Source organism: Tiliqua scincoides, chromosome 3 (assembly GCF_035046505.1).
Source record: "Tiliqua scincoides isolate rTilSci1 chromosome 3, rTilSci1.hap2, whole genome shotgun sequence".
NCBI lineage: Eukaryota > Metazoa > Chordata > Lepidosauria > Squamata > Scincidae > Tiliqua > Tiliqua scincoides.
In genome coordinates, this window is record NC_089823.1 from 236,832,961 (window position 1) to 236,860,933 (window position 27,973).

At 48.1% G+C, this 27,973-nt stretch overlaps 1 protein-coding gene across 1 annotated transcript in view; it reads left to right on the plus strand.

The window, feature by feature from the left end:
• The window catches only part of SLC12A9 (solute carrier family 12 member 9), a 96,875-nt gene extending 69,293 nt beyond the window's left edge, over positions 1-27,582 (plus strand). The window contains exons 10-13 of the mRNA XM_066620897.1: positions 8,750-8,942; positions 19,629-19,803; positions 25,684-25,830; positions 26,351-27,582. Coding sequence (XP_066476994.1) covers positions 8,750-8,942; positions 19,629-19,803; positions 25,684-25,830; positions 26,351-27,150 — 1,315 coding nt within the window. The 3' untranslated portion in view covers positions 27,151-27,582. The remainder of the gene's footprint in view (positions 1-8,749; positions 8,943-19,628; positions 19,804-25,683; positions 25,831-26,350) is intronic.
• Positions 27,583-27,973: the final 391 nt, after the last annotated feature.

Sequence of the window (27,973 nt, forward strand, 5' to 3'; positions counted from 1 at the left end):
TGAAGTCACCCCTGGACCCTCCCTGGTTTCTTAGTCTCAGAAATAACCAGAAATTTCTGGAAATGTCCACATTATACAACTTTTACCCACAAGGGCTAGAATCTTATTTAAAAATTATAGAGCAAGCTTGGATTTTCAGGATGCTTCAGTGCAAGTGTGGGAGCAAGTTTGTATTTATGGCCCTTGTGATAATCAGTTTTGTCTAGCCAGTAACAGGATTATGGTTTTGGTGCACATAAGAAAAGCCTGACTGACTCAGGCCAAAAGCCCATCTAGTCCAGCCTCCTGTATCTTACAGTGGCCCACCAGATGCCTCAGGGAGCACCCAAGACAATATGGGCACAATCCTAACTGGGTCTACTCAGAAGTAAGTCCTATTTTGTTCAATGGGGCTTACTCTCAGGAAAGTGTGGTTGGGATTGCAGCCTAAGAGACCTTTATCCTGGTGCCGTCTCACATCTGGCATTCTGAGGTAGCCTACTTCTAAAATCAGGAGGCTGCATAAACGCATGTTATGTCCATGCACTGGACAGGAAGTGCAGAGTTCCTCACAGGGTGGGATGCAGCAACCAGTAAAAGCTGCTGTTGAAGATAGTGATTGAAACAGAGTTAAATACCCAGACATTTCTATAGGCAGCTGTCTTTAGGCTGTCTTTCTGAAACAACATACCGTATTTTTCGCTCTGAGACGCACCTGACCATAAGACGCACCTAGTTTTTAGAGGAGGAAAACAGGAAAAAAAATATTCTGAACCAAATAGTGTAATAAAATGTCTCTCCGCTGTTCTGTTTCCATGCTCCTTAGCATATTTTACTACCTCTAGTTTAAAAGGAATTTTATATGTTAGCCTTTTCTGCTTTATCATCCTTGCACTGGTAGAATGAGGTACTGTAGTATTTTTCTGCAAGTGCATTGTCACTAAGCGATGAACATTTGCATTACCATTGAGCACCTGCATTTGCATTACCATTGCATTTGCATTACCATTGCATTTGCATTATCATTGAGCGCAGGCAGGACCCTGGTCAGGGGCAGAAGCACCTGCCAAGGAGGCTCTGCTGCCCTGAGAACGCCTGCAGCTTTGCAGTATTCACTCCATAAGACGCACACACTTCCCCCCCCCTACTTTTTTGGGGGGAAAAAGTGCGTCTTATGGAGCGAAAAATACGGCACTTGAGGAACTCTGATCGGATAAACAAATGGTGGTGATGGGCTGGACCAGGTATACTCATGTGGTTTATGAAATCGGCAGTTGAGTGGGAAAGCTGATGCTACTGTCTCCAAGGTGCTACAGTATGCGGTTATTGCCTTCCTCCTGCTGTCCGGTTAAGGCCCAGGTGCATTTTAAGGAATGTCCTTCGAGGGCAGCAAGAGAGCAGGACTTTTTCAGTACCAAGGACAGCAACTGTGGACTCTGCTGTGAAAGAAGGAGGTCAGCTCCAGCTTGTAAGGACTGATACAGGCCCAGGTAGCAATGGTGAAGACAGCAACATGATTGCCACGATCCTGGTAGTGGGTCGCGATCGCTATTTTTAGTTGTTCTAAGGTGCCCTGCAGAGGGGTTTGCAGGCTGCCTGCACCCTGTTTAAAAAAACCCATTTTATCTCCAGCAGTGGTGCAATCATGGTGATCACATTGTTGCCTTCAGCCTTCCCACAAGTACTTAGAGCAGTCTCAAACTAAACCCCTGAAGTACAGGGTCATGCTATACTTAGTTAACTGAATTTGCTGCCAGAAGAAATGGGGGGGGGGGTGCTCCTTGGCTTAGATGTGTTTTACTTTTGATAGCTATCAGCAATTACAACTGAATGGAACCTCTGTGTTCAGAGGCAATTCTTCCAGATGCTGGGGGCAGAACACTGGGGCAGGGAGAGATTGCTGCCTTCATGTTCTGCTTGCAAATTTCCCAGGGGTTTCTGGCTGACCAATCTCGGAGACAGTGTGGTGGTCCAGGTGGAATCTTGTTCAGGTCCAGCATAGGCTACTCTTTTGTTCTGTTCCTGCTTGAGGGCCAGTTCTCTGCTTATGAGCCAGTGGCAGCATTAAGGCCAAAACTGAGCAGCATATGTGAATGAGGCTTCTGAAGAATGTGTTCTGGATGTGACAAAGTGAGTTAGGAGTTGGCTGATTGGCTGCACCACAGGGGGATAGGACATTAATGGCATCAAATACCTGTTCAAAGATGGGCCAAGACAGCTCAAATTGAGAACAGAGCTTGTGATAAGGCATTTAAGATAGAGTTTAGCTTGGAGGAGAATAGAGCAGTTTGGCGTATAAATGATCCAAGAAGCTGTCAAAACGGCCTACATTCCCTTGGTATCTCTTCTTGTGCTGCTAACTAGCACTGGATGCCTCTCCTAATCTTGGGGAGAAGCTCAGCCCTCAACTTTGTGGGGAGAAGATGCGTCCTTCCAGGACACGCCTGGGCACATTTTACCAGGGCTCAGGTATCTGAGGGGATCTGGTAGAGGTCCTTGTTTCTTCACACAGTTTTCCCCATCTAAATTCCTCCTCCACCACTACTGCTGTTTCTGGGGAATCTCTAGAGGTTGCCCCTCCTCCCTGTGACAGCTTTTAACTTTAAAAAAAATCCCAGGAAAGTTGATCGTGGATCTCCCAAGTTCTTGTTTACTTCAGCCTTACAAGGACACCTGCAAGAGGGATCTGAAGGCCTTAGGAGTGGACCTCAACAGGTGGGAAACCCTGGCCTCTCAGCGGCCCGCTTGGAGGCAGGCTGTGCAGCATGGCCGTTCCCAGTTTGAAGAGACGCTTGGCCAACAGACTGAGGCAAAGAGGCAAAGAAGGAAGGCCCATAGCCAGGGAGACAGACCAGGGACAGACTGCACTTGCTCCTGGTGTGGAAGGGATTGTCACTCCCGAATCTGTCTTTTCAGCCACACTAGATGCTGTTCCAGAACCACCATTCAGAGCGCGATACCAGAGTCTTTCGAGACTGAAGGTTGCCAACTAGCCTAGCCAGCCTTAAAAATGTCTTATGTTGGGACCAGATCTGGTCCAAGAGAAACAGTGTGGGAATCTAGACCTCAAAGTTGCTTTCTGCGGTTGGGGTTGAGGTAGAGAAAGCAAAGACACAGGCTTCGTACTTGCTGTCAGTTGTGCAAGGACTGAGGATGTACACTTTTTCTGAGCCTGAAGAGGGCTCTGAAGCCTGCTGGCCAGCGTTCCCGTCTCAGAGGCTGCTTGAGGTTTCCTACCGCTTTAAGTCTTTGTAGTGTTTGTGCACATCTGTGCAATTCAAATGGGAGAGAACCAGTTTTAAATCAAAGAATATTTGAATATCCTGGATATTTTTGCATTTGCATCACAAAGGTGAAAAAAAAAATATACAGGCAGCATGGTTTAACGTCATGCATGGGAAAAAGCCTCTGAAGCAGGCAGTAGTGTTCTCGAGTAGTGTGCCCGCTCATCTCTGAATTTCTCCCTTGGCTGCCCAGACAGACTCTCCAAGTGCTGATTTCTAAGTGGATGCTAATTGGTAATTACTCAGTTTGCAAGCCCTTGTGACTAGCTGGGAGAGAAGGGTGGAACTGGTGTTTTGGTGGTGCTTGAGGAGGAGGAGCAAGACTGATCCCAGATGCAGGGCATCCTTGCTGCAAAAGCAGGCTGAATTGACCCACAGTGGACAGGGACAGACAACCCCCCCAGACAATTCAAATTCTGTGTCAAGGACAGGTGTGGTCTGTATGGATTATGCAGATCGAGCTGGTTTGCATATTTTTTTTGGCATAATGTGGAGAGCCAGTGTAATGTTGGACAAACCTGGTTTCAAATCTGCATTCAACTGTATAGCTTGTTGGATGACTTTAGGTCAGTCATAATCTTTCAACTGAAAACTATCTCACAGGGTTGTTCAAATAATAAGGGGAAGAGGGGAAGAATAATACGTCCATTGCCCTGAGCTCCTTGGAGAAACAGTGGGGTATAAATGACTTTATTTGGTTGTGATAACTGTTTTTCATAACTTTGTTCTGGTTCTCTTCATCGGGGAAAATGCTGTGCTTGGGGATGATGTGCCTAAATCCCTGGAGAACAGCTCAACCCAGTTCTCTAGCTGCTGAGATTCACTAGACATGTCCCACATGCTTTGAAGCACAACTTGCCAGCCAGAAAGGCTAGCAACTTACTCTTGAAAAGCATAAACCAGGAAAAGTGGGTGTTCTTGGGACTGCAAGTTCTGCGTTCTCCACTCCTGCAGATTCCTGGAGTGCACATGTGGCTGAACAGAGACTTGAACCAAGGACTTCTAGTCTCACAGCTTAGTAGCAATGCTAGATGCTGTAGCTCTCCAGTGAGGCCTCCTTTTTACTTGTGGTGGGGGGGAGTGTGGTGTGGGGGGAGCTATGATTAGAATCATAGCTGGGCGTGGGCCAGAGCTCAGTGGCCGGAAGCCTTCTCTGCCTGCCCCAGGTTGAGACTCCAGCAGGCAGGCGTGGCTCAGCAGAAGGCTACTTCACAGGGTCACATCTTGCAACTGAAACCTTCATGATCCATTTACCAGCGTTTTGGGCTCATGATAGGCACCCAAAGAGTGAAGGGTATATTCTGTTATAGGGGGTACCTAAAGTATGTGGCAGTGACCTAGGGAGCACCTGGGTTTGTACACCCAGATGTGGCCCTTCTGAGTCTCCCTTTTGCTCTCTGAGTCACAGGCAGAAGAGTTGCCTGCATTGGGCCTCCACTCACACCATGTGATACTGTTGGCAGCTTTTTCCTCATCAGCCTTGGGTGATACTCATTCTTACAAATGGCTGTTTAGCACTAACAAGCCTCATCTTGCCAGGGACTGAGCAATTTCTATAAGGGATAATTGAATCTAGACCTTCCCCGCCTAGGAAGAGCACTAAGGATTTGGTTTCAATCTGGATGGAGTCCCTTCCATTCCTTCCATCACTGACTAGTCCTGTGGAGCCAGAGAACATGGAGACTGTAGTGTCTTTGCACCATTGACAGCATCCAGGACTCTTGATGGCTGTTTTCGCCTACTGACAGCTGTAGGATATATATAAAAAAAAACCACCTTCTTACTAATACTGTTGTCCTTGTCCCTCCTCCTTTAACCATCTCCACTTTAGCAACCTTCAACTTTAGGCCTTTCTCTTCTTTAAACTAAGAGATTATAATAAAGTGCCCTTGAGCATATGCAGAGTGCAGTCTGTTTCTGTCTGTAGAATTCCATGTAGGTTAGAGAGGGAGCACATAATTTGTGTGCAGTTGGGCTCTAGTTTGACGCTCAGCAAAAGGTCTCAAGTTAGCTGGAAAAACTACCCTTTGCCTACCTTAGAAACCTCCTGGCAGTCAGGACCAAACCAGAGAAATTTGTTTAATTTGAATTTGTCTGTCTGTCTGTCTGTCTGTCTGTCTGTCTGTCTGTCTGTCTGTCTGTCTGTCTGTCTGTCTGTCTGTCTGTCTGATGAATCCATACCCCACTTTTCTCCTGGCAAGGGCACTCAAGGAAGCTTACAACAGTTAAAAACATTAAAGACGATAAAAACAAAGACACCCTGTGGACTGCATAACATTTAAACAATTGAAATAGCATTTGCTTAAAACCCCAGTCCATCATGTTAGCCATTGAAAGCCATCCTGAACAGAAAGGTTTTAACTGTGCAGTTGTGGCCTGTGTATGTGTCTGTTTCTGAGTTTAAATGTAAACAGCAAAGTGGCAGCTCATGTAATCCAAGAATCGCCCCCAGCTCCACAAACATCATAGGAGGCCCAGCCGTCAGGAAAGGCCTTAACTTCTGATCTTATTTATCTGGGTACAGCTGGCTTAGTGGTAGTTCCAGCATAACACCACTGCTATCTTATTTACCTTACCAAACTCTCTTTTCATGGGAAGAGCCAAAATCTTCCTTTTATGGAGCCATGAAAAACCTTGGAGCAAAGTCGCTGATGGAGAGACTGGATTATCAAAAGCTGTTTTTTGTATTGCTAAAGGAACTTTGCATTGCTAAAGGAACTTCCTTGCTGCTTCAGCAGCAGCAAGCCACTGAAAAGCAATTCCTGGTAGCCGCAGAGGAGGGTGGTTGTCTTTGTGCTCTGCGTGTGGGCTTCCTGGAGGCATCCAAGAATGTAAGAAGGGCCTGGATGGATCTGGCCCTTGGTCCATCTAGTCCAGCATCCTGTTTCCCACAGCTGTCAACCAGATGCCCCCTTCCATTCTCCATCAGTCCTCTAGCACAGGAGACTGGGGGAAACTGCATGGCAGCAGTGGTGTAGCTAGAGGGGGTGCAAAGCACTAAGTTTTGTAGGGAGGCTCAGTGTGGCGTGCAAGTGTCCCCTCCCCTTTGGGACCATTCTGGGCGGTGGGAGCAAAATGGAGGCATTTGCCTAGCTCTGAAGGGGAGAGGGAGGGGCCGCTTGCATGCTGTGCCAAGGCTCCCTGCAAAACTTAGTGCTTTGCACTCCCTCCAGCTACGCCACTGCATTGCAGCCATCGCACGAGGGGGTTAACATTTGTGTACTTCAGAGAGGTTTCGTGGTGCTTGCTGCGGCCGGCTGCCCGGCCCCTGGAGAGAATTGCATTTATTCACCATCGATTACACACTTAACCACCGTCTACGTTTTATCCCTCGCCTTTTCTCCTCTCCAAGCAGCAGCAGCAGCAAAGGCCCACCTCACTCCCTCCCCAGCTTTCCCGTGCATTTCTCTTGTTTGTGCATTTGGTTTTGCAAGGCTGGCGGGAAGGGGGGGAAGCAAGAGTGATTAGCATTCTGGGCTTTTTTAAATCTTCCTAAGCAATATAGATAAGACAGCGGGTTAGATGAGAACAATGTAATTAAGCTGTATAAAAAAAGGCCCTTAAAAGGCTGGCGCCCTGGCCAGCATGGCTCGCTCTGCCAAGCAATCTTGCCTCCAGAGTGGAGAGATGGCTGGATGTCCTGCAGCACCCTGGCGGTCCTCTCGCCCTCCCCCCCGCATGTGGGATTGATAGCTCCTTTGGTTCGTTCCCCTCCTTCCTCACCAGAAGTTGAAATTAAAACCCAAAACTGGAATTAAAAGCAATCAAACACCTTGCCAGGTCTGACCAGCAAGTGGAAGACCTACAGCCCTGTGGGGGTGGGGGCAGGCTGCTGGCCCCAAGTTTGCTTTATTACTAAAGGAGATGCGAGACCTTTTCTCCGAGAGGGCAGATAAACAGCTTTTGGAAATCTGGGTACAAAAGTCCCAATTAAAAAAAAACAAACTGTAATGCATTTATATTCTCCCTCTATCTCCAAAGGAGAACCCATCTCTTTTCAGCCTTGTAAAGCTAATAAAGGCAACAGACAGTCCAAAGGTACCCAGTGAGCTTAGAGGCTGAGCAGGGACTTGAACCCAGTTCTCCTGGTTTAGCACACTTCCACTTCTTCACCACACTGGTGCTCTGCACCTCTCCATAGACTCAAATATGCACAGTACCAGCCAACAGAAATGGCTAGGAATTTTGATTGCCTAACACGGTTTGTATGTAATTGTATCCAGGAGCGGGAGGTAATTTCCCAAGAATTGTGTGATGCAGGTTTTTTTTAAATATGATGCTGCCCCCCCCCCCAATCGAAGTGCATCAAGAAGGCTGCCTCTTCTGCTGATCATGAGGTTGCTCAGGCCATTGTAAGTCTCCCTGAGACTCTGGGAAAGCCCCTTTTGAAATGACAGAATGAGACACCTGCAGAGGTAGCAGTGAAGGGCAAAGGACAAGGACCACTCCTGTGCCAGGCCAGCTCCTTGAACCCTCAGTGCTGCTGACAGCAGTGGCATCTGCTGGACCACCGTGGTTGAGTGGGGTCCTGTGCAGGGCTTCACTCCAAGTTTCCCAGCGTCCTGGCAGCAGCACTGGGCACCAGATAGGACTGTTGTTAATACATGTAGCCCCAGTTTGAGGCTGTCCCGTCTTTGCTCCTCTTTGATCTGGCCACTGGGGATGCTGGCCTTCAAGTCACTCCAGGGCCGCCACTTCCCTTTTTCCCCCTGTCAAAAACTCTGTGCCTTTCAGAGGTGCTTGGGTTGCAGAAACTCAACAGGTGAACCTTTCACCTTATGGAGTTGCAGTGATGGGGGAAGGCTTGTTTGTTCAATTGCTGCCTGTTGCGCAACAGCTGGAGGCAGGCACCTCTGTTGGGGGAGAGCCCCACAGCATTTTTCTGTGTAGGGACGCAAACCCCACCCACATGCCATTTACAAACGTACATTTTTCAATGCATGGCACAGCCTTGAGAAAGCAGGGTGAAAACTCTTTATCCACACAAGCATTCTGAGCACCGGATTTTTTTAATGGCTCCTTTGGGGCACAAGTAATTGTCTTTAAATGTTGTAAACTAACCATGAGCTATCTGGTATAAACCCAAACAAATGCTGCTGCTACTGGCCCCACCTGCACATTTCCTGTTAGGGGTCTATTCTGCCTCTTCTGAGCCAGCTACATTGTTTGCTGCCTCAGATTTGCTTCTGGGTCCAAATCAAGGTTCTGCTTTGAACCTTGAAAGCTTTGGGTGGCCTGGGACCCTTGTGCATTAAGGACAGCATCTCTTCCATGAGTGCATCTGAAGTTTGGTCGGCTGGTTTTACTGCCTGTGTTGTTTCTGGAGCAGGTGCAAACAGCAACAGCTTGGGACAGGGCATTTACACCCTTCCCACTAGACAGTAGGAGTGAGAGGAGGTGTGGGGAGGAAGGTTCCTCTGTCCCTTCATAGCACTGTGATGGGCTGTGTCTCCTGCCATAATGCGTCTGCTGTGCTCTCTCCGCAGGCCCACTTTCCAGTATTTCACCTGGCACACCTGTGTACTGGGCATTGCTGGGTGTGCTATCATGATGTTCCTTATCAGCCCCATCTATGCCTCTGCCAGCATGGTGTTCATGGTCGTCCTCCTTGTGACCCTCCATTACTTGTCGCCCAGTAGCAGCTGGGGCTACATCAGCCAGGCTCTCATCTTTCACCAGGTAGGTTGTTTTTTTCTGTGCTTCACATTTTTTTGTCATAAGAACATAAGAACAGCCCCACTGGATCCGGCCATAGGCCCATCTAGTCCAGCTTCCTGTATCTCACAGCGGCCCACCAAATGCCCCAGGGAGCACACCAGATAACAAGAGACCTCATCCTGGTGCCCTCCCTTGCATCTGGCCTTCTGACATAGCCCATTTCTAAAATCAGGAGGTTGCGCATACACCTCATGGCTTGTACCCCGTAATGGATTTTGTCCCTAAGGCCCCTTGCAAGGCTGCATTCAGCAAAGAATAAAACAATGTACAACACTGAAATAATATAAATTGGGGTGGGTTGAAATCCCCCCTCCCATTTTACCATTCCATTCATGAGTAGTAAAATGGGGGGACACGTTGGCAATTTTTTTTTGAGGGGTGGGGATGTTTTTCATGAGTAGAGGGAGAACTTTCCTGGTAACAGTGGTGTCCTGGATCAGGATTGTGGTGCAGGGGAGGGGGCTTAACCTTCCCCCCTTCCTTGCACTGCAGTTCTGACAGAAATCCTCCCCAAGTGTAGTTTGCCTTGGGTCAAAAGTCGCTGTGGATGTAGACAGCAGCTTCTCTCCCAAAGCAAAAAGCAATTGGGGCAGGGATATTTGTTGATACTGTGATATGGGAGAGTCAATGCTCCTTCCCCACACAGCAGTCTTTCTTCAGATCTCCCCAACACTGCTGGTATAAGAAAAAAAAATGCAGTGACGCATTTCACCTTGCATTGCATTTGATCTGCAGGCCCGTGCAACAGATCCTCCTGTTGTGTGCGAGGATCTCACAATGGCGGTCTGTAATTCAACACAGACACGGGGGATAGAGGATGTGGCAGGACATCTCCAACTCCCTATTCAAGCCCCATGCAAGGAAAATGGATCAAAGCAACTGCTGTTCCTTCTCAAATTGGGATGATGAAACAGTGGCAATGGGGGAGGCTATCACCCCCCTCCTTCCAAGTTCAAATGACCAGGGTCCTTTCTCAAGGGGGCCTTCAATCCACTCAGACCTTGGACTGTCTTGGGATGGAGACCCCCACTTGCTGTTTTAGGATCCTCTCCCTGGTGACGGCACCTAGGTCCTAATTCCTTGCCTTCAAAAGGCACAACTGGGTAGTCACCTCTGTTCCAAATGTTTATCCAGCAGTACAATCATTCTCGAATGTGTGTCCCCCTTCCTCGCTGGTGGGCTTGTCCTTTTGCATCTTTCTCTAGCAGACAGCATGTCCTTCCAGCTGGCTCTCTCCCCAGTGCCCGTGCGTGTGCTGTCTTTTTTCCCTGGGATTTGTTCCCAGTCCTGACGAATTGGGCCTGTTGCCCATCTCTAACCTTTTAATTTTGGTGTCATAAAACCAACATTTAAAAACTTCTGTTAGCACATAATGGAATATTTTGATCCTCCAGCTGCTACTGTCTCGTTGGCCTGCACGACGAAATGCAAGCCCTTGGCCATACCGTTCCAGGTCAGGGGTAGTGTGGGCACACTGTGTGCAATGCCACATGTTGGTTGGGCTGTGCTGTCATGAAAGATGTGGGGGTATGCATACTAATCCCATTGGTAGTCTTCTCCCTACTTTTCCCTGGAAGTAGTATGGGGGGGAAGCAGGAATTTTCACGTATTCTGGAAATCTCAAGCCATGAAATATGTAAGGGAGGTCTGTAGCCTCCCAGCTGGCAAAATTAGTTTCTCGCTTTCCCAGCAGCCTGGAGAAAAGGCTTAGAGAAGAGAGTGTGGCTCATTACTTCTGAAGCCTCTTTAGTAATAATACTTTAGATAGGACTGAATAGAACCAGCCTCCCCACTACCCCATTGACAGGCAGTGAATTGGGAGGGAAGCATTTTGGCTTTTTTTTAGAGCACGCTAAGATTTCTCAAGTTTCTTGGAAAGGGGGGAGCACACTTTTGCATTACTAGTGCAGGAGCTTTGGCTCTCTCTCCATTTTCCCCTTAAACTAGAGTTTTCCAGACTTATTTGACCATGACCCTAAATGCAGGTTTTTCCTCTTAGTCTGACCACCCCTGGAGGTGGCACATGTTGTTAATAATAATAATAATAATAATAATAATAATAATAATAATAATAATAATAATAATAATATTTTTAAAATGCTGTGGCTTGCTTGGCAATCATGTCAGCTCTGAGCTCCAGAGCACTGAGAGGGAAGCTGTGCAGGGCTTCAATTCCAGCTGCGCTGCCTCACAGCTTATAGGGAACACTACTTCCCATGACCTCAGGGTCATCCATGCAACCCTTATTTGGCTTGTGACCCCTGGTTTGGCAACTGCTGCTTTAAACCACTCTTTTTAGTACTGAAGTAGCAGCAGCAGAGATCCTTCCCTTGACTGATGGCCCACCATTTCCACCGCCCAATATCCCACATATAGTATTGGGGGATACAAAGATACAAGTATTGTGGGAATACAATACAAGGGGGAATACAATACTTGGGGGATACAAGTATTGGGGGATACAGGTATTGGGGGATACAAGTATTGCGATACAAGGACATCTGCAAGAGGGATCTGAAGGCTTTAGGAGTGGACCTCAACAGGTGGGAAACCCTGGGCTCTGAGTGGCCCGCTTGGAGGCAGGCTGTGCAGCATGGCCTTTCCCAGTTTGAAGAGACACTTGGCCAACAGGCTGAGGCAAAGAAGGAAGGCCCATAGCCAGGGAGACAGACCAGGGACAGACCGCACGTGCTCCCAGTGTGGAAGGGATTGTCACTCCCGAATTGGCCTTTTCAGCCACACTAGACGCTGTTCCAGAACCACCATTCAGAGCGCGATACCATAGTCTTTCGAGACTGAAGGTTGCCAACAATGGAGTATTGGCAGGGAGGAATGGTGGCCCTCACTGGCAGCCTCCATTTTTTCTCCAAGATTCTTGAGGACAGTGCTATGACCAGCACGTTCTGGGGCAAAAAGGGAAACAGCCAGCTGGCGGCCACAGCATCATCCCTGCTCTGCCAACAATGGTAAGACTCTCATAAAACTCAAAAGGTTGCTACTTTTTACCTCACACTTTGCCCCAGTGTCGCCCCTCCCCAATTTCATCTTCCCATTCTGAATTTCAGGCCAAATAAAGGTCTGTCTGTCAGTCAGTAAGTACTGGGCAAGCATGTCTAGGAGGAGAAGTTCATCATTGGGACACCACCACAGAGAAGGGCTTTTGGCCAGTCTTGGTCCTCACCATGACCTTCCACTAGGAATGTCTCAAGTGACTGGGAAGGTTGCTGTGTATGGAGGTAGCTTGGCAGCCATCATCACAGTGTTGCTTGACAGCAGCCAGTTATAACCCACTGGACCAGTTTTCTTCTTGTCCCCATCTTGTAGATGATGAATAACAATGAAAGTGGCTTGCTGGAGACCAACAACTGAGTTTGTGGCAGAGGCAAGATTTTAGTGGGGGACTTGCTGGTTTCGAGTTTGGTCTTTCAGCTGCAATGCCAGTTCTTTTTGCCTTGTTTGGCCAGTCCTATGGCTTGCTTGATTTTACTCCTCCCTTACAGAATAAGCCTTGCTGCATTCCTGACCTGTTCTGGTGCATCAGGGCACCAGTAAGACATCAAGTGCTCTAGGTAGTATATGTAGTTTCCCCCCATATCTTGCCTTTCACCTGCCCTGCTGCCAGAACAGAATAAACCTTGAATACAAGCTGCTGCTTTTGTTGCAAAAGCAACTACTGTGCTGTTGTGTACCGTGTGTTAATCTCTGCGCATTCCTGAAATGCTTCCTCCTTTGATGCGCAATGGGCTCGGCTACCTGACACTGAACGTGTGCAACCAGATGAATCCCTGGGAGCAGATGTTGGGCAGTCATGAAAGAGATGGGTATGAGCTCTGGAGCACTATCCGCTTTGAAGTTCTCCTATACAAGCCTCACTGAAACACACAGAAGTTGAAGAGGAGACCTGCTATGCTCTTGCACTGCTCCTGTTTATTTCAGTTGGACTTGTGGAGGGTGGTGCCCCTTGTGACTCAGTGCAGGGTGCTATTTGGACTTCCTGTTCCAAGGCCACAATGGCCTGAGCTGACCCCATAACTGTAGGCATTACTTCCATTCTCCATCGCTGGCTGGGGAATACTAGTTGAGTAGGGGCTACACGGTTTGTGGCCCATCAGCCTGGCTCAAGATGTTTTGGCAGTTTGCTGTGTGAAAGGCGATCCAGAGCAGGCAGATAAAGCAGGCATTGAACATGCTGCTTGGGGAGTTTCTCTCTTAAACCTCCCATTCCCAGCCCTGCCAAGCTGGGGCTTTGGCCACAAGCCAGTGACAGATTGTGTGTGGGGGGGGGGGGGGGTGGTGGAAAAGAATGAGCTCTGCGCTGTGTGTCTGGGGTAATAAAATTTACTCAGCAGGGCGATGGTGCCCAGGCGGACTCTGATCAAATGCACTTGTTCCTGGTAGTGAAGACAAATGACAGCAGCCGTGAACATAAATGCATTAGCTTGCCCCAAGCTCTGGCTTCTCTGACTGACACATGGGCATGCGCGCAGAGGGAGGGAGGCAGCTGCTGGAGCTCAGGACTGAAGGAGAGAAGGTGTGGGCTGGTTTTCTGTCCTGCTTTGTGGTCTAGGAGCCATTTTGAGCAGGAAGAACCTGGAGGCTGGGGCCGTAGCAAGCCTGCCTTTGGTCTGTGTGTCTTGCCCAGGCCTGCGTTCAGCATCACAGGACCTGCTCAGGGTCCCACCATTGGCCAAAAGTGTGCCTGGCGGGAATCTAAGACAGGGCCTCTTGGTTTCAGTGCCAAGACTGTGGTACTCTCTCCCCAGGGAGGCCCAGCTGGCCTAGCCTGTGCCCATGTTTGAAGGGGCAGTAAAACCCATCTGTTTCAGTTAGCATTCTGCTGATCCCTTTTTTTAACATAAGAACAGCCCCACTGGATCAGGCCATAGGCCCATCTAGTCCAGCTTCCTGTATCTCACAACGGCCCACCAAATGCCCCAGGGAGCACACCAGATAACAAGAGACCTCATTCTGGTGCACTCCCCTGCATCTGGCATTCTGACATAGCCCATTTCTAAAATCAGGAGGTTGCACATACGCATCATGGCTTGTAACCCGTAATGGATTTTTCCTCCAGAAACTTGTCCAATCCCCTTTTAAAGGCGTCCAGGCCAGACGCCATCACCACATCCTGTGGCAAGGAGTTCCACACACCAACCACACACTGAGTAAAGGAATATTTTCTTTTGTCTGTTCTAACTCTTCCAACACTCAATTTTAGTGGATGTCCCCTGGTTCTGGTGTTATGTGAGAGTGTAAAGAGCATCTCTCTATCCACTTTATCCTTCCCATGCATAATTTTGTATGTCTCAATCATGTCTCCCCTCAGGCGCCTCTTTTCTAGGCTGAAGAGGCCCAAACGCCGTAGCCTTTCCTCGTAAGGAAGGTGCCCCAGCCCCGTAATCATCTTAGTTGCCCTCTTTTGCACCTTTTCCATTTCCACTATGTCTTTTTTGAGATGCGGTGACCAGAACTGGACACAATACTCCAGGTGTGGCCTTACCATAGATTTGTACAACGGCATTATAATACTAGCCGTTTTGTTCTCAATACTCTTCCTAATGATCCCAAGCATAGAATTGGCCTTCTTCACTGCCGCCGCATATTGGGTCGACACTTTCATCGTCCTGTCCACCCCCCCCCAAGAGAACCCATCAGCCTATATCTAAAGTTTTGATTTTTTGCCCCAATGTGCATGACTTTACACTTACTGACATTGAAGCGCATCTGCCATTTTGCTGCCCATTCTGCCTGTCCTTGATGGTGTGTTCCTCTTGCTTTTGCTTGTGCCTCCTTTTGTATGTTTTTAATTACCTTGTGTAATTGTGTGAGTGCTCCTGATAAACTGTGCTCCTGATAAACTGTGTGAGTGCTCCTGATAAACAAACAAATGCTGTCTGGAAGTGAGCCAAAGGTTTTGCCACCAGCTTGGCAAGGCCATGCACCTCCCAGTGTCCAGCAGCTGCCACTCTCTCCCAGAACATCCCCCTCAGCTGTGTGGTGTGCCATTGTTCACAGTAAGCACTGCAGGGAGAAAATGGGGCATGAGGGCATATACCATTGTCACTAGTAAGTCCATTCTCACACCCAGCAAAATTACCAGAATCCTTCCCACTCCCTCCCATTTTCAGCACTTGTGAATGCAGCTCAGTGGAGGGGGGGAAGTTTCAGGATAGCTTACTGTAGGTTTCATACCCCACCTCATTCTCCAGAAACTTGATCTTCTGTGTGTCTGAATGGTGCCATAAATAGTGAGTGTGACATAAGAGGCCCAGCTGAATTAAGCCAAAGGTTGGCTAGTCCAGTGTCCGCTAACCCACACTCTCTCCCACAAGCAGGGGAAACAGCAACCTTCTCTCCTGCCATTGTTTCCTGGTAACTGGTATTCAGAGGCAGACTGTCACTGAGCGTGACTTAGTGCATGGCCACCTTGACCCAGGTCAGTGTGTTCTCCAAGAATTTGTCCAGCCCTGTTTAAAACCATTAAAACAAGTGAGCATCACCACACCTGGTGGCAGTGAATTCCGCCAACTAATTATGCACTGTGTTGAAGTAGTCCATCCTAAATCCTTTGTCCATCCTAAATCTCCCCCCAGCCAGTTTCACTGGCAATTCCTGGTTCCTAGTATTGTTAAGAGGAGAAAAGGCTCTCTCTCTCTCTGTCTCCACAGCCTCCATAATTTTATGTCTGTCATGTTCCCTGCTTTGTAACCTTTTCTCATGCTCCTGTCCTTTGATTTCGGTGGTCTTCGTTTGGATCTCCTCCAGCTCTACAAGATCCTTCTTGGGATGTCGTGACCAGACTGTACAAAATAATCCAAATGTGGTCACGCCCATAGATTTGTACAAAGACAGTATAATATTAGCAGTCTTATTCTCAATCCTAATGGCCTCAGTATGGAATTAATTGTATTCGCCACTGCTGTGCAGGGGGTCAGTGTTTTGATTGCACTGTAGATCACGATTCCAGGTTTTTTCCTGCTTATTGAACAGCTCAGACCCCATCATTGCTTAAGTGAATTTGGATTTTTTTTTGTCCCAGCATGCAATGCTTTTTGCTTATTGACATTGGTTGCCATTTTTGCCACCCAGTTTGAAGAGGTCCTTATGGAGCTGTTCACAATCTGATTGATTTTTATCACCCTGAATATTTGGTGTAGCAAATTTGGGCACCCCAACCCCAAAGCATTTATCAACAAATAAAAAAGTACAAATCACGCTAAAGATCCTTGGAGGATTTCACCCCATACTTCCCTCCACTGCAAAAATTGCCCATTTATTTCTCCTTGCTGTGACCTATCCTTTAATCAGTTAATAATCCATAAAAGGATCTGATCTCTTATTTTGTGATTGCTCAATCTATGAAAAAGGTTTTGGTGAGGTACTTTGTCAAAATCTCTTAGAAAGTCTGAATATAAAATGTTAGTTGGACCACCTCTGTTGATGTGCCTGGTGACATGCTCAAAAAGAGCTCAAAGTTAGTGAAACAAGGCTTAGCCTTTGCAGAAACCGTGCGGATTCTCCTTCAGCAAAGCTCATTCTTCTATATAATTTTAGCATTAGTTATGCTTTCCACCAGTTTACCTGGAACAGATATTAAGGTGACCAACCTGTCATTTCCTAGATACCCCTGGTTCCATATTAAAATAGTTAACTTAAAATTTTTTAGCATCAATAATGCTGCAAACAATATTAAAGAAGACCGCTGGGGGAAAGCTGGCAGAAACTGGGCAGCATCTAGTCTGTGCCAAATCATCCCTGAGGGATGAGGATCTATATGTTCTAGAGATCATCCAGAAGGAGAGAGGGTAGAAATTGGAAATAAGCATTCAGTGGGACAAGAGAGTTGGTCGATGAGAATTTTTCACAGACAACGAAGCCCAGGCATATGACATATGGAGGGAGATGTGCTAGAGGGAATTTCTAAATTTTTACTTTTGGTGATTTCCAAGCCTTCTTAATGTAATTTGTCAAAAATGTTGATATATTATGTTGAACTGTAAATGTTTTATTAGTAATTTAGTATCTTAACTCCGTTTTTGATAAACGGGACTAGGACTAATTATGTTTGCTTTTATGATTTCTCTATCTATGCCTAATAAAGGTTTATTCATTCATTCATTCATTCATTCATTCATATGGAGGAACATATAGGTGTTTATAAGCAAATAGCGGAACCCTCTGAGCCAATGTTGGTGACAAAGAGTGCTTAGTTGCAAAGGAGGACATAAGTATAGCAGGCGTCACAGAAACCTGGTGGGATGGAGAGAACCAGCAGTGATGGTTATTCCAGGAATGGGACCTTCATCCCATCCACTTCAGAGCCAATCAGCTGCCATGAGCTGAGGGCTGAGAGAACGCAGAGCTCTGCCTGTCTATCAAGGCGGAACCACCAACATATGGTGCTGTCAGTGGCTGCCACCCCTCATTATCCCCTCAGCGCAGCCCAGGCAGTGGGGCATTCAGGCAGAACCCTCCTCCTGCCAACAGGCAGGTGCTCTGTTCCTCACACGCTCCCCACCTGCCTCTCCTTGCACTGCTCTTTCAAGCATGGCTGCCTGCGACAGGAGCATGGGCGACCCGCCTTCCTCCCCAGGGCAGAGGGAAGGGAAATCTCTGCTGAAGGCTGGAGAGAGGCAGTGCTTTTTTCCAGAGAGCTGGCGGCAGGGGGTGCCTCCATCTTTGGCTTGAAATAACATTTTGAAGCTAATTCTGTAGTTCCTCACGGGGAGAGCCCAAGGGGAGAGTTTTGAGTGGAGCTGCCCCCACTGCTTGCTGCCAACTTTGGCCGAAAATGAACTGCAAAGCAGATTTTGGTGTGTTTGAGCAAAATTTTTGAGAGGTCAGTTTTGATAGTCAAACTTTTGTCTATCAAAATTTTCCAAGTGGGGAGGGTGTCCTGAACCAGAGATTTAATTAAAAGAACACAACCACAATTTTTAATGGTTCAACTCTGCTTGCAATCTTCACATCTCAAAAAAGACATAGTGGAAATGGAAAAGATGCAAAAGAGAACGGCTAAGATGATTACAGGGCTGGGGCACCTTCCTTATGAGGAAAGGCTACGGTATTTGGGCCTCTTCAGCCTAGAAAAGAGGCGCCTGAGGGGGGCCATGATTGAGACATACAAAATTATGCAGGGGATGGACAGAGTGGATAGAGAAATGCTCTTTACACTCTCACATAACACCAGAACCAGGGGACATCCACTAAAATTGAGTGTTGGGCGGGTTAGGACAGACAAAAGAAAATATTTCTTTACTCAGCGTGTGGTTGGTCTGTGGAACTCCTTGCTGCAGGATGTGGTGACGGCATCTGGCCTGGACGTCTTTAAAAGGGGATTGGACAAATTTCTGGAGGAAAAGTCCATTATGGGTTACAAGCCATGATGTGTATGTGCAACCTCCTGATTTTAGAAATGGGTTATGTCAGAATGCCAGATGCAAGGGAGGGCACCAGGATGAGGTCTCTTGTTATCAGGTGTGCTCCCTGGGGCATTTGGTGGGCCGCTGTGAGATACAGGAAGCTAGACTAGATGAGCCTATGGCCTGATCCGGTGGGGCTGTTCTTATGTTCTTATCTCAAGTGGTACAGCCCTGACACAGCTTCATTGGCTTAATGGCTTTATTGGCTAGATCTGTTTTTATAAGAAGTTGTGCAAGGAGTTGTTGGGCTTCAGATACTTCACAAATCAAATGTTTTGCTTAATCAGAGATTACAGTGGGGCAAGCAAAACCCCAGTGTGCCCTCTGGATGACCAAGGCTCTGTCGTATCACCTTCAGTTTCCTTAAACACACCTGCCTGCATCTTAAACTGCTTAGTGGAGCATTTGTGCTTCCCAAATGCACTGCCTGCTGTATGGACTTCCCCTTTTTTATTAGAACTTGCCCTGAAGCTTTGCTCTCCCTTAATGACCATTAACCACAACATCACATTTTGCAATCAGGGTGCCTACAGTGTGTGCACTGAACCTTCATGTTCAGTCCGTGTTTTGTGAACTTCTTGTTGAAAAGCTGTACTATATGTAAATATTCTTAGTAATAATAATCCCTGCGTACTGGATGCTGAGGACAAAAGGAGGATCACTGGGACTTACTCCCATTGTCTTGGCCAGTGTTTCTCAAACTGTGGGTTGGGACCCACTAGGTGGGTCTCGAGCCAATTTCAGATGGGTCCCCATTCATTTCAATATTTTATTTTTAATATATTAGTCTTGATGCTACCCTGGTGAGTGACTGTATTTGGGAAAATGTCACAGGTCTGTATGTTTAACAGGATACTATGAAGATGCTTTTAACAATGATAGTCAATGGGACTTACTCTTAGGCAAGTGTGGGTAGGATTGCAGCCTAGGTTTGTTAAGAATTTTCCTGCTTGATGATGTCACTTCCGGTCATAGCATCACTTCTGGTGCATCCTGACAGATTCTCTTTCAAAAAGGTGGGTCCCAGTGCTAAAGGAGTGAGAATCTTGGCTATTAGCTCTGGGAATCAACCAGAGATGAACACATGCTTCTAACATGTTTTAGCTTAAGTAAGTGGAGTCCTGCCAGCCTGCATGCAGTGAACACGCAGAGGTTTGAGGGATGGATCTTTCACTGTCCTTTGGGTAGGTGTTAAACTTGTTCCCTGTGCTTTCTTCACTCCTAGGTGCGCAAATACCTGCTGATGCTGGATATCCGGAAGGAGCACGTCAAGTTTTGGCGGCCCCAAGTGCTACTAATGGTGCGGAACCCCCGGACCTCCCTGCAGCTCATCAGCTTCATGAATGACCTGAAGAAGAGCGGCTTATATGTGCTTGGCCACGTGGAGTTAAATGATCTAGGTAAGGAGAGGGGAGGAAGAAGAGAGTGGGATTAGCCAGGAACCAACTGGAGAGGTGACAAAACGCCCACTGAGAAGAGTTGTACCCACTGCTGCCTCTTCTTGAACAGCGCAAAGCTGCATAAAATTGGGGAGGGGGGTGTTTTCATTATTTAAGGGCTACAGTGTTTAGTCAGTTAATCAATTTGAAAACATTATAATGGACTACAAAGGTGCCCCTTTAAATCAATAAGACTGCAGTTTTTTAAAAGATGTATTTTAGTACTTCAGTACAAAGGTAACTGCTGGTGCCAACAGAGACATTCCCTCCTCATGAAAGCAAAATTGGGGGGGAGGGGGGGCAGAGGACCTGTTGCATGCAGCAGCATCTTAAAAAAACTGAACTTTTCCCCCACATGTAAATGTAAGCAGGCTTAACTGATTGACTAGAATTTTTTTCATTTTACTGGTCGATAGGCCTGTTTTTTATCTAGTCAAATCAATGTATAGACTTTGCATAGTTTCATAAGCAAACTACAGCCTGTCCAAAGTAGTGTATCATGTAAATTTTGTCAGGAAGGACTCAGTGGAGAAAGGGAAGGGGGGGGAGACCTGGGCAATAGCAACCACACGGCCAGGGCTGGCAAGGGGGCAGCAGATTTGATGTGCAAAGCTCCCCACTGCTGCCTTCCTCTAACCCACCACTGGTATGAGCCGCAATGATTTGCTTCCTCATCGCTTGAGCAAGAAGCAGATCATTCCCCCCCCCCTTCCAGTGCTCCCCACATGCTGTCATCAAACCCAGAAGTGTTTGCCAAAAGCTTTCGAGGATTGTGGTAAGGGTTTGGGATTTTTGGGTAGGGTAGAGGCAGCGCACCTAAGACAGCATCAGGCATTGTTCCGGGATGTGGCACCCCTGCCACGCCGGTGTGAGAGCCGGTAGGGGCGAGAACATAGGAGGACTGATGTTGGAAGTCAGGCACTGGCTGTGAGGCCACATGGACTCCCAAGGGGTCAAGAGCTGATGCCTGAATCCCATTGGAGCAGACAGTGGTAACATAAGATATGGGGAAGGTTGGGTATAAATACTTTAAATAAATGTTATAGAAAAAGTAGATTTAGAGGAAGGAGGTGAAAGAGGGTGAGAGCTGGATTAGTTCTGTTGGTTTCCACTGAAGAACCAGGGAGTTATAGTTTGTGAGGGGAAACTCTTACAGGTCTCCAGGGTTCCTTCTGTCCAAAACAATACAGCCCAAAGTAGTCCAGTGAGCTTGCCATGACCCACCTTGTAGGGGCAGGGGGAAGAAGCAAAGGTATGCACCTTCCCATGCTCCTTCAGATACCTTTTGGGGTGATTATAAGACGTACCAAGTTCCAAACAACACAGTCCTGGAACGTGCTGGAATCCCTAGCATGTATTCACTGCTGAAACAGAGACACCTGCGTTGGCTTGGTCATGTCGTGAGAATGGATGATGGCCGGATCCCAAAGGATCTCCTCTATGGAGAACTCGTGCAAGGAAAGCGCCCTACAGGTAGACCACAGCTGCGATACAAGGACATCTGCAAGAGGGATCTGAAGGCCTTAGGGATGGACCTCAACAAGTGGGAAACCCTGGCCTCTGAGCGGCCCGCTTGGAGGCAGGCTGTGCAGCATGGCCTTTCCCAGTTTGAAGAGACACTTTGCCAACAGTCTGAGGCTAAGAGGCAAAGAAGGAAGGCCCATAGCCAGGGAGACAGACCAGGGACAGACTGCACTTGCTCCCGGTGTGGAAGGGATTGTCACTCCCGGATTGGCCTTTTCAGCCACACTAGACGCTGTGCCAGAACCACCTTTCAGAGCGCGATACCATAGTCTTTCGAGACTGAAGGTTGCCAATACATAAGACGTACCATAACATAGTCGTAGAAAGGGGAGTTGCTGACACCAGGAAGGGAAGACAGCAAAAAGGGGGTCCGCTTCCTCTCATCTGCAGTTACCAAAGTTCCTCCCCGTGGAAACAGGTTGCTTAAGAAGCAACCAGGGAAACAGCTGACAGAGCCAGGCCCAACTCTTTGGCACCCATCCATGCAACAGGACCTTGTAATGTTTTGCCACAATTGATCTCTCAGTGCTCTCTGCTCTCGCCCAATTGAAATGTGACTGAGTTTTCAGAAATAAAGCAAGCTTATTAAAGGGAAAGGAGGAAATTGGGTAAGGATCAAATATTCAAAAAAAACAGGCGCATAAAATTAGGTAGAAATAGGTCTTGAAATTAGAGGCAAATGAAATTGAAACCTCACACATGAGCAAGCTGGACTTCTTCCCTAGCTAGATCTACATACTTAGCTACAGTCCCATCACTCTCCCTCAGGGTCTGCTGGTGGGCCAGCAGTGTCCAGGCAGCTCTGCAAGTGTTGGAACAAAACACACAAGCTCTCCATCCATCCAGGCTTTCCCTGCTGTGGGATTCAAGGAGATTGGCATTCTCCGTTTTTTCTTCTCTGATTCCTCCAATGCTTGGATCCTTAGCCCAGCCTCCAAGACCTCACCACCCATGGTCAAGTGGTAATCAAGGCAGACTTGGCCAGATGTTAGCAGAACCCAGCAAGCTGCCACTGTGTTCTGCCCAGGCTGTTGTTCGAACAGAGAGCCCCACTGGTTCAGCCTTTCTGGTGGGCATGCAGGTTGGAGGTCAGAATGGTGAGCTGATTGGCTGACTAAGGCAGGCCAGTGCTGTGTCCTGGGCACACTTGCATGCTTTGGGTTCCTGTTCACCGCACAGCCAGAGGACAAGCTCATGGTTCTTGAAGGGGGCTTTTTGGATACATTCTAAGATTCCTACTTGGCAACTGGGGGAGGATAGCAATCCATTTGGCACTCTCTTACCATTGAAACCTCTCTGCCTTCCTTTTGTGAAGGAGTTTTCCCAAAGCAAGAAAAGGAAAGTCAATTAAGCCCAAGCCACTGAAAGAAACTACGGCATTTGTCCATTATTCTCCTGCTCCAAAAAGCATGGAAACTGCGCCACAGAAACTACCATGGTAGTCCATGGAATATCCACTAGGAATGGGTGCTCTGCCCTAGAAATAATCCATAGTGGCCCAGCTGAATCACCTGACCATTCTCTAGATGCCCAGAAAATTGCTCCAGACTGGGTCCATGTTGGAAGTCTGGGCCCCATCATCATTGCACACATGATTTCCATCAAGGTGACAGCATTCCACACTTTCTTGCACCTCCTCTCCCGCATCATGGTGCAAGTGGTTGGGAGGACTTCATTGGTGATGGTGAAAGAGCCCTGGAAATTGCACGTCTCCAGAAACTCTGGAACAGAGTTAGAAGAAGTAAGATGGGTCTCCCCACATCTAGAGTCTATCAGTAACCCTTGTATTCTGTGTGTCACCCTTCTGAACTTAGCAGTGTTGCACGTGCACAGCAATGATGTGTATACTACATCATCAGACAGGGTAGCAAGCTGCCCAGAACACCTCTTCCAGGTGGGTGTTGAAATGGGTCTGTCAGTCTCAGCCCAGCGTTTAGTTTGCTCACACTCGTGAGCATGAGCCCCCTGGTAGCAGACACGTGTGCGGAGGAGGCCCAGTGGCTGTGTGCACATAGGTCCCAGTTCAAAGCATGTTCAGGCATACAAGGGTGCGCATCACACGTTTGCCTAACTCTCTAGTCCTTTGTACTCCAAATTGATTTCTCAGCTGCTTTTGTGAAGGCCGCAAATGGGGCTCCTCCCAGAGCTATTTTGGTTTCCATGGTGACTAATGGATTTTTTTTTCCGAAAGGGGGAGAAGTACAAGGAGGGGGATTGTTAATTTCATTTTTCAACCACACCAAAAAAAAAAAAAAACATATGTATGAGAGAGAGAAGGAAAGAAATGAGGAAAAGATCAAATCCAAGTGATTGTGTGGATCTGAGGGAGAAGGTGCTATGGTTTGATAGTGGGAAATCTGTCTGTGTGAGTCGGGATCTCAGCCATTTGGGGGGAGGGTGGAAAGTGAACTGGGTTGTGGGGCAGTTGTGATACCACTTTGTGGAAGGGCTCTGAATTTCAGGTGCTAATTCTTCAGCCAAATTAGAGAACTTTGAGTTAAAGCCTGATTAGCCTGATTATTAATGCGACAAAACATTGCGTCACCACTTTCTGAATTGCTTTTGAAACTTATAGCTATATACATGTGCATATGTAAAGTCAGAGCAAACTTTTAAGGCAACTACGAGTGGCAGAGAGGCAGTTGTGAGCGCTGAGCTGTTACAGAATGTTTATCAACTTTTCACCTTCTCAGAAACTTAAAAACTATCCAGGACACAAGGCCTAGAGAGGGAGAGAAAGAGAGATGAGCTGTTGGTGGAGAGAAACTCAGCAGAGAAGGACAACTACAGCACTGTCAACATGTTGGCCAACTGTTGGGCCATGTGAATGTTGTGGGAGGGGGCATGTGATGTGAATGTGTTATAGGAATCCAACTCCTTGTCTGTATTGATCAGTATATTCCAGGGCTGATCCTTGTCTTTTTCGGAATAATTCTGCCAATTTTCTTACTTCTCTCTCCCCAAGCCACGTTCCCCTCCTGATAGATGATCAGGCTTCAACCCACCTAAGCTGCCGGGGAAGCTCCTCAAAGCTGTGGGCGAAATGTCAGGTTTCGGTTTTTAGTCTTTGGCTTTTACTGGTTTTTAGTCTTTAGTTTTTAGCATTTGGTTTTTAGTGTTCATTTGTTAGTTTTAGATTTTTAGTTGTTAATTTTCAGTGTTCGGTTTTTAACTTAGTTTTAGTGTGGTGATAGTTAGCCCCCCCCTTTCAGTATTGGTCTAGGTTCATTAGGTTAAAAAGCTAGACCACGGTACCCAACCCCAAAAGCTGTTTATAGTTTGGACGCCTGCGTTGGCTCGGTCATGTCGTGAGAATGGATGATGGCCGGATCCCAAAGGATCTCCTCTGTGGAGAACTCGTGCAAGGAAAGCGCCCTACAGGTAGACCACAGCTGCGATACAAGGACATCTGCAAGAGGGATTTGAAGGCCTTAGGAGTGGACCTCAGCAGGTGGGAAACCCTGGCCTCTGAGCAGCCCGCTTGGAGGCAGGCTGTGCAGCATGGCCTTTCCCAGTTTGAAGAGACACTTTGCCAACAGTCTGAGGCAAAGAGGCAAAGAAGGAAGGCCCATAGCCAGGGAGACACACCAGGGACACACTACACTTGCTCCCAGTGTGGAAGGGATTGTCACTCCCGAATTGGCCTTTTCAGCCACACTAGACGCTGTTCCAGAACCACCATTCAGAGCGCGATACCAGAGTCTTTCGAGACTGAAGGTTGCCAACAGTTGGGATTGAACTATCAACTATTGGGCTGCTCATCAGAAAGTCCCCACCTTCTCTTTAACTCCATTTTATTTTGTAACCTGTACCTCACCTTTTCGTCACAGTGAACACTCAAGGCAACTCACAGCACTCCAGATGAAAACATTTTTCATGTGCCTGTTTGGAGGAGCCCTCCTGTGTTTCCTTGTTGCTTTGGGTGCTTCCCCTCTTTTCTGCTGCAGACCCTCAGAAGAGCTTCCTTCACAAACTGTGAATCAGAAGCGTGTGAGGGGTGTTGGTCTTTAATGGCACGATCCTTTGTGTGTCTACTCAGAAGCCCCATTATGTTTAATGGGGACTACTCCCAGGAAAATGTGGTTAGGATTGGAGCCTTAGGCATCTTGGCCCAACCTGTTTAAGGTTCCCACTGCAGTAACCAGCATCTTGCAGGAAGCCACCCAGCAGCCAGTGGGGCTGGTCTAGAAGTGGAGGAATATGCCTGAAACTGACTCCATCCCTGTGTATGAATCAGGCCCTTGTCTCCAAGGTCTGGCTAGCCTTCCTTTCCTTCCCCACGATGGCAGCAAGCTGAAGCTCTCCCTTTACTTTTAGACTCACTGCCTTCTGACCCTCTGCCGGCACAGTCTGACTCATGGCTCCAGCTGGTGGACAGATTGAACGTCAAGGCTTTCGTCAACCTGACTCTCTCGGACTCTGTGAGACGTGGCACCCAACAGCTGCTCTTCATCTCTGGCTTGGGTGAGTAGTGGTCCTGGTTGGGCAATTAGGTGTGCATGTAGGGGGGCAGAAAGAGAGACAGTTTCTCCTTCTTTCTCCTTGATTGCACTCTTAAAGGAAAGCTGCAGTACATCCTGAATGTCCTGACTGTGTTTGTTGGGTCCTGTTTTAACAAGGGGAAGAGGTGAGAGATCATAGCTCAGTGATGGAGTACATGATTAACACACAGAGGAGCCCAGATTCATCCCCAAAGATCTTAGGTAGCAAGTCAGGAAAAGAGTTTCAGCCTGAGAGCGTGGAGAGCCATTGCCAGTTGGAATAGATGGGCCAGACTACCAAGGCAGACGGCATCATATCAAGAAGGAAGTTGGCAGAGCTTCCAAGGACTGTTTTGGTGTCCATCCTTCCAGCCTTTAGTTCTGGCCAGAGGTGAACATAAAGCCGTGATTTCTGGGGGCAGCTTTTCACTCGCCTGTGCCTTGATGTAACATTCAGATTTGGTCCAGCTGTGTCACTTTTCCTTCTCTCTCCCGCCCCACAGGAGGCATGAGGCCCAACACCATTGCTCTTGGTTTCTATGACAGCACAGCCGCCAAGGATTGCTTGGCCCAACACCCGGCCTTCAGCAGTGAGGACATGGCCTGGCTGAGCTTCCCTCCGGTGCTGGGTTTGGGGAGCCACAAACGACTCTCTCCCCGTGAATACGTGGCGATCATCGCAGATGCCGTGAAGATGCTTCGCAATGTGCTGCTGGCGCGCTCCTTTGACGAGCTGAAGCTGCCCCAGGCGTTGGGATGGCGGGCGGAGCCTCTCATTGACGTCTGGCCCGTCAACCTGCTGCGTCCTGACAGCTCGCGCTATGTGGACACCTGCAGCCTGTTCCTGCTGCAGATGGCCTGCGTCCTGGCCATGACCCGGTCCTGGCGCCGAGCCCGCCTCCGCCTCTTCTTGTGTGTGGAGAGAGGCACCCGCCCCCGTGGCCAGGAGGACAAGTTACGGCAGCTCCTGAAAGACCTGCGCATAAAGGCAGACATCCACACAGTGCCGTGGGACGAGGTGGTGGCCCTCCACTGGCACAATCGCCAGGAGGCGGAAGAGGGCCACGCTGTCAATTTCCCTGGCAATGTTGCTTGTGTCTCAGAGGAGTACCTGAGTGCAGTCAATCAGCTCATCTCCCAGCAAAGCTCCGCCCCCACTGTCCGCTTTCTCTACCTACCACGTCCCCCTGCAGACACCAGCCTGTATGTCACTTACCTGGAGCAGCTGGAGGTCCTCACCCGTGGTCTGGGCCCCACGCTGCTGGTGCATGGGGTCAGTGCTGTCACCAGCACCGAACTGTAGTCCAGCTCCATGAACCAACCTGGAGTGAACAGACTCTGATGACTTCTCCTGCTTTCCACTCTGCCCAGATGTTGGTGAGTGGTAGGACACTGGGCCAGGATGATGTGCCAAGGAGCAGTAGCTAGTTGAGCTGAAGGCAGACTGCCTGGCTTCCACCATTGGCCCTCTTAGCCCCTTCCCTCACAGGCTGAGGCCTCCCTAGCACAGAAGCCGTCCAGCAAACGGCTGTAACCAACTGACAGCAGACTGGTTTTCACAAAGTGCCTTTTGTCTTTCGTTGAGTTTGGAATTCTCTCAGGACCAAAGAAGGCCAGCCTGGTGCTAGGCTGGGCCTTGCCAGTGAGGTGGCTGTGTGGGGTCCATGTCCTTGGTAACCTGGTGCTGGCCACTTTCCTTTTTGACACTTGTAGAAATGGGAGCAAAATTAAAGATGGCGCTGATGGATCCAAGCAGGCTTTTGTGGTGGCATTGGAGTGTCAGTGATGTTCCGGGGGTCTTGGTGATCTGGGGTCCAACTTTCAGCCACACTCCCATCTTCATCAAGTGATAACTGCAGTTTTCACCTGATGGCTTGGTTGTGTGAAGTGGCAGTCGCAGATCTCTTGTCTGAACACTGCAAGCCATCAAAGCAAACAAAGACATCGAAAGATAAGATGATCCCTTCCAATTCAAATATCCCCCCCCTATCTTCCTCCCAGTGCCTCAGAGTGAGTGTGCGTCTTACAGCGGCATCAATTCACCAATAGTGAACCACCTCACAGTGAAGACAGAATTAATGTTCTTAAGAGTGGTCCCAACAGGTTCTTCACTTGAATTGTGAACC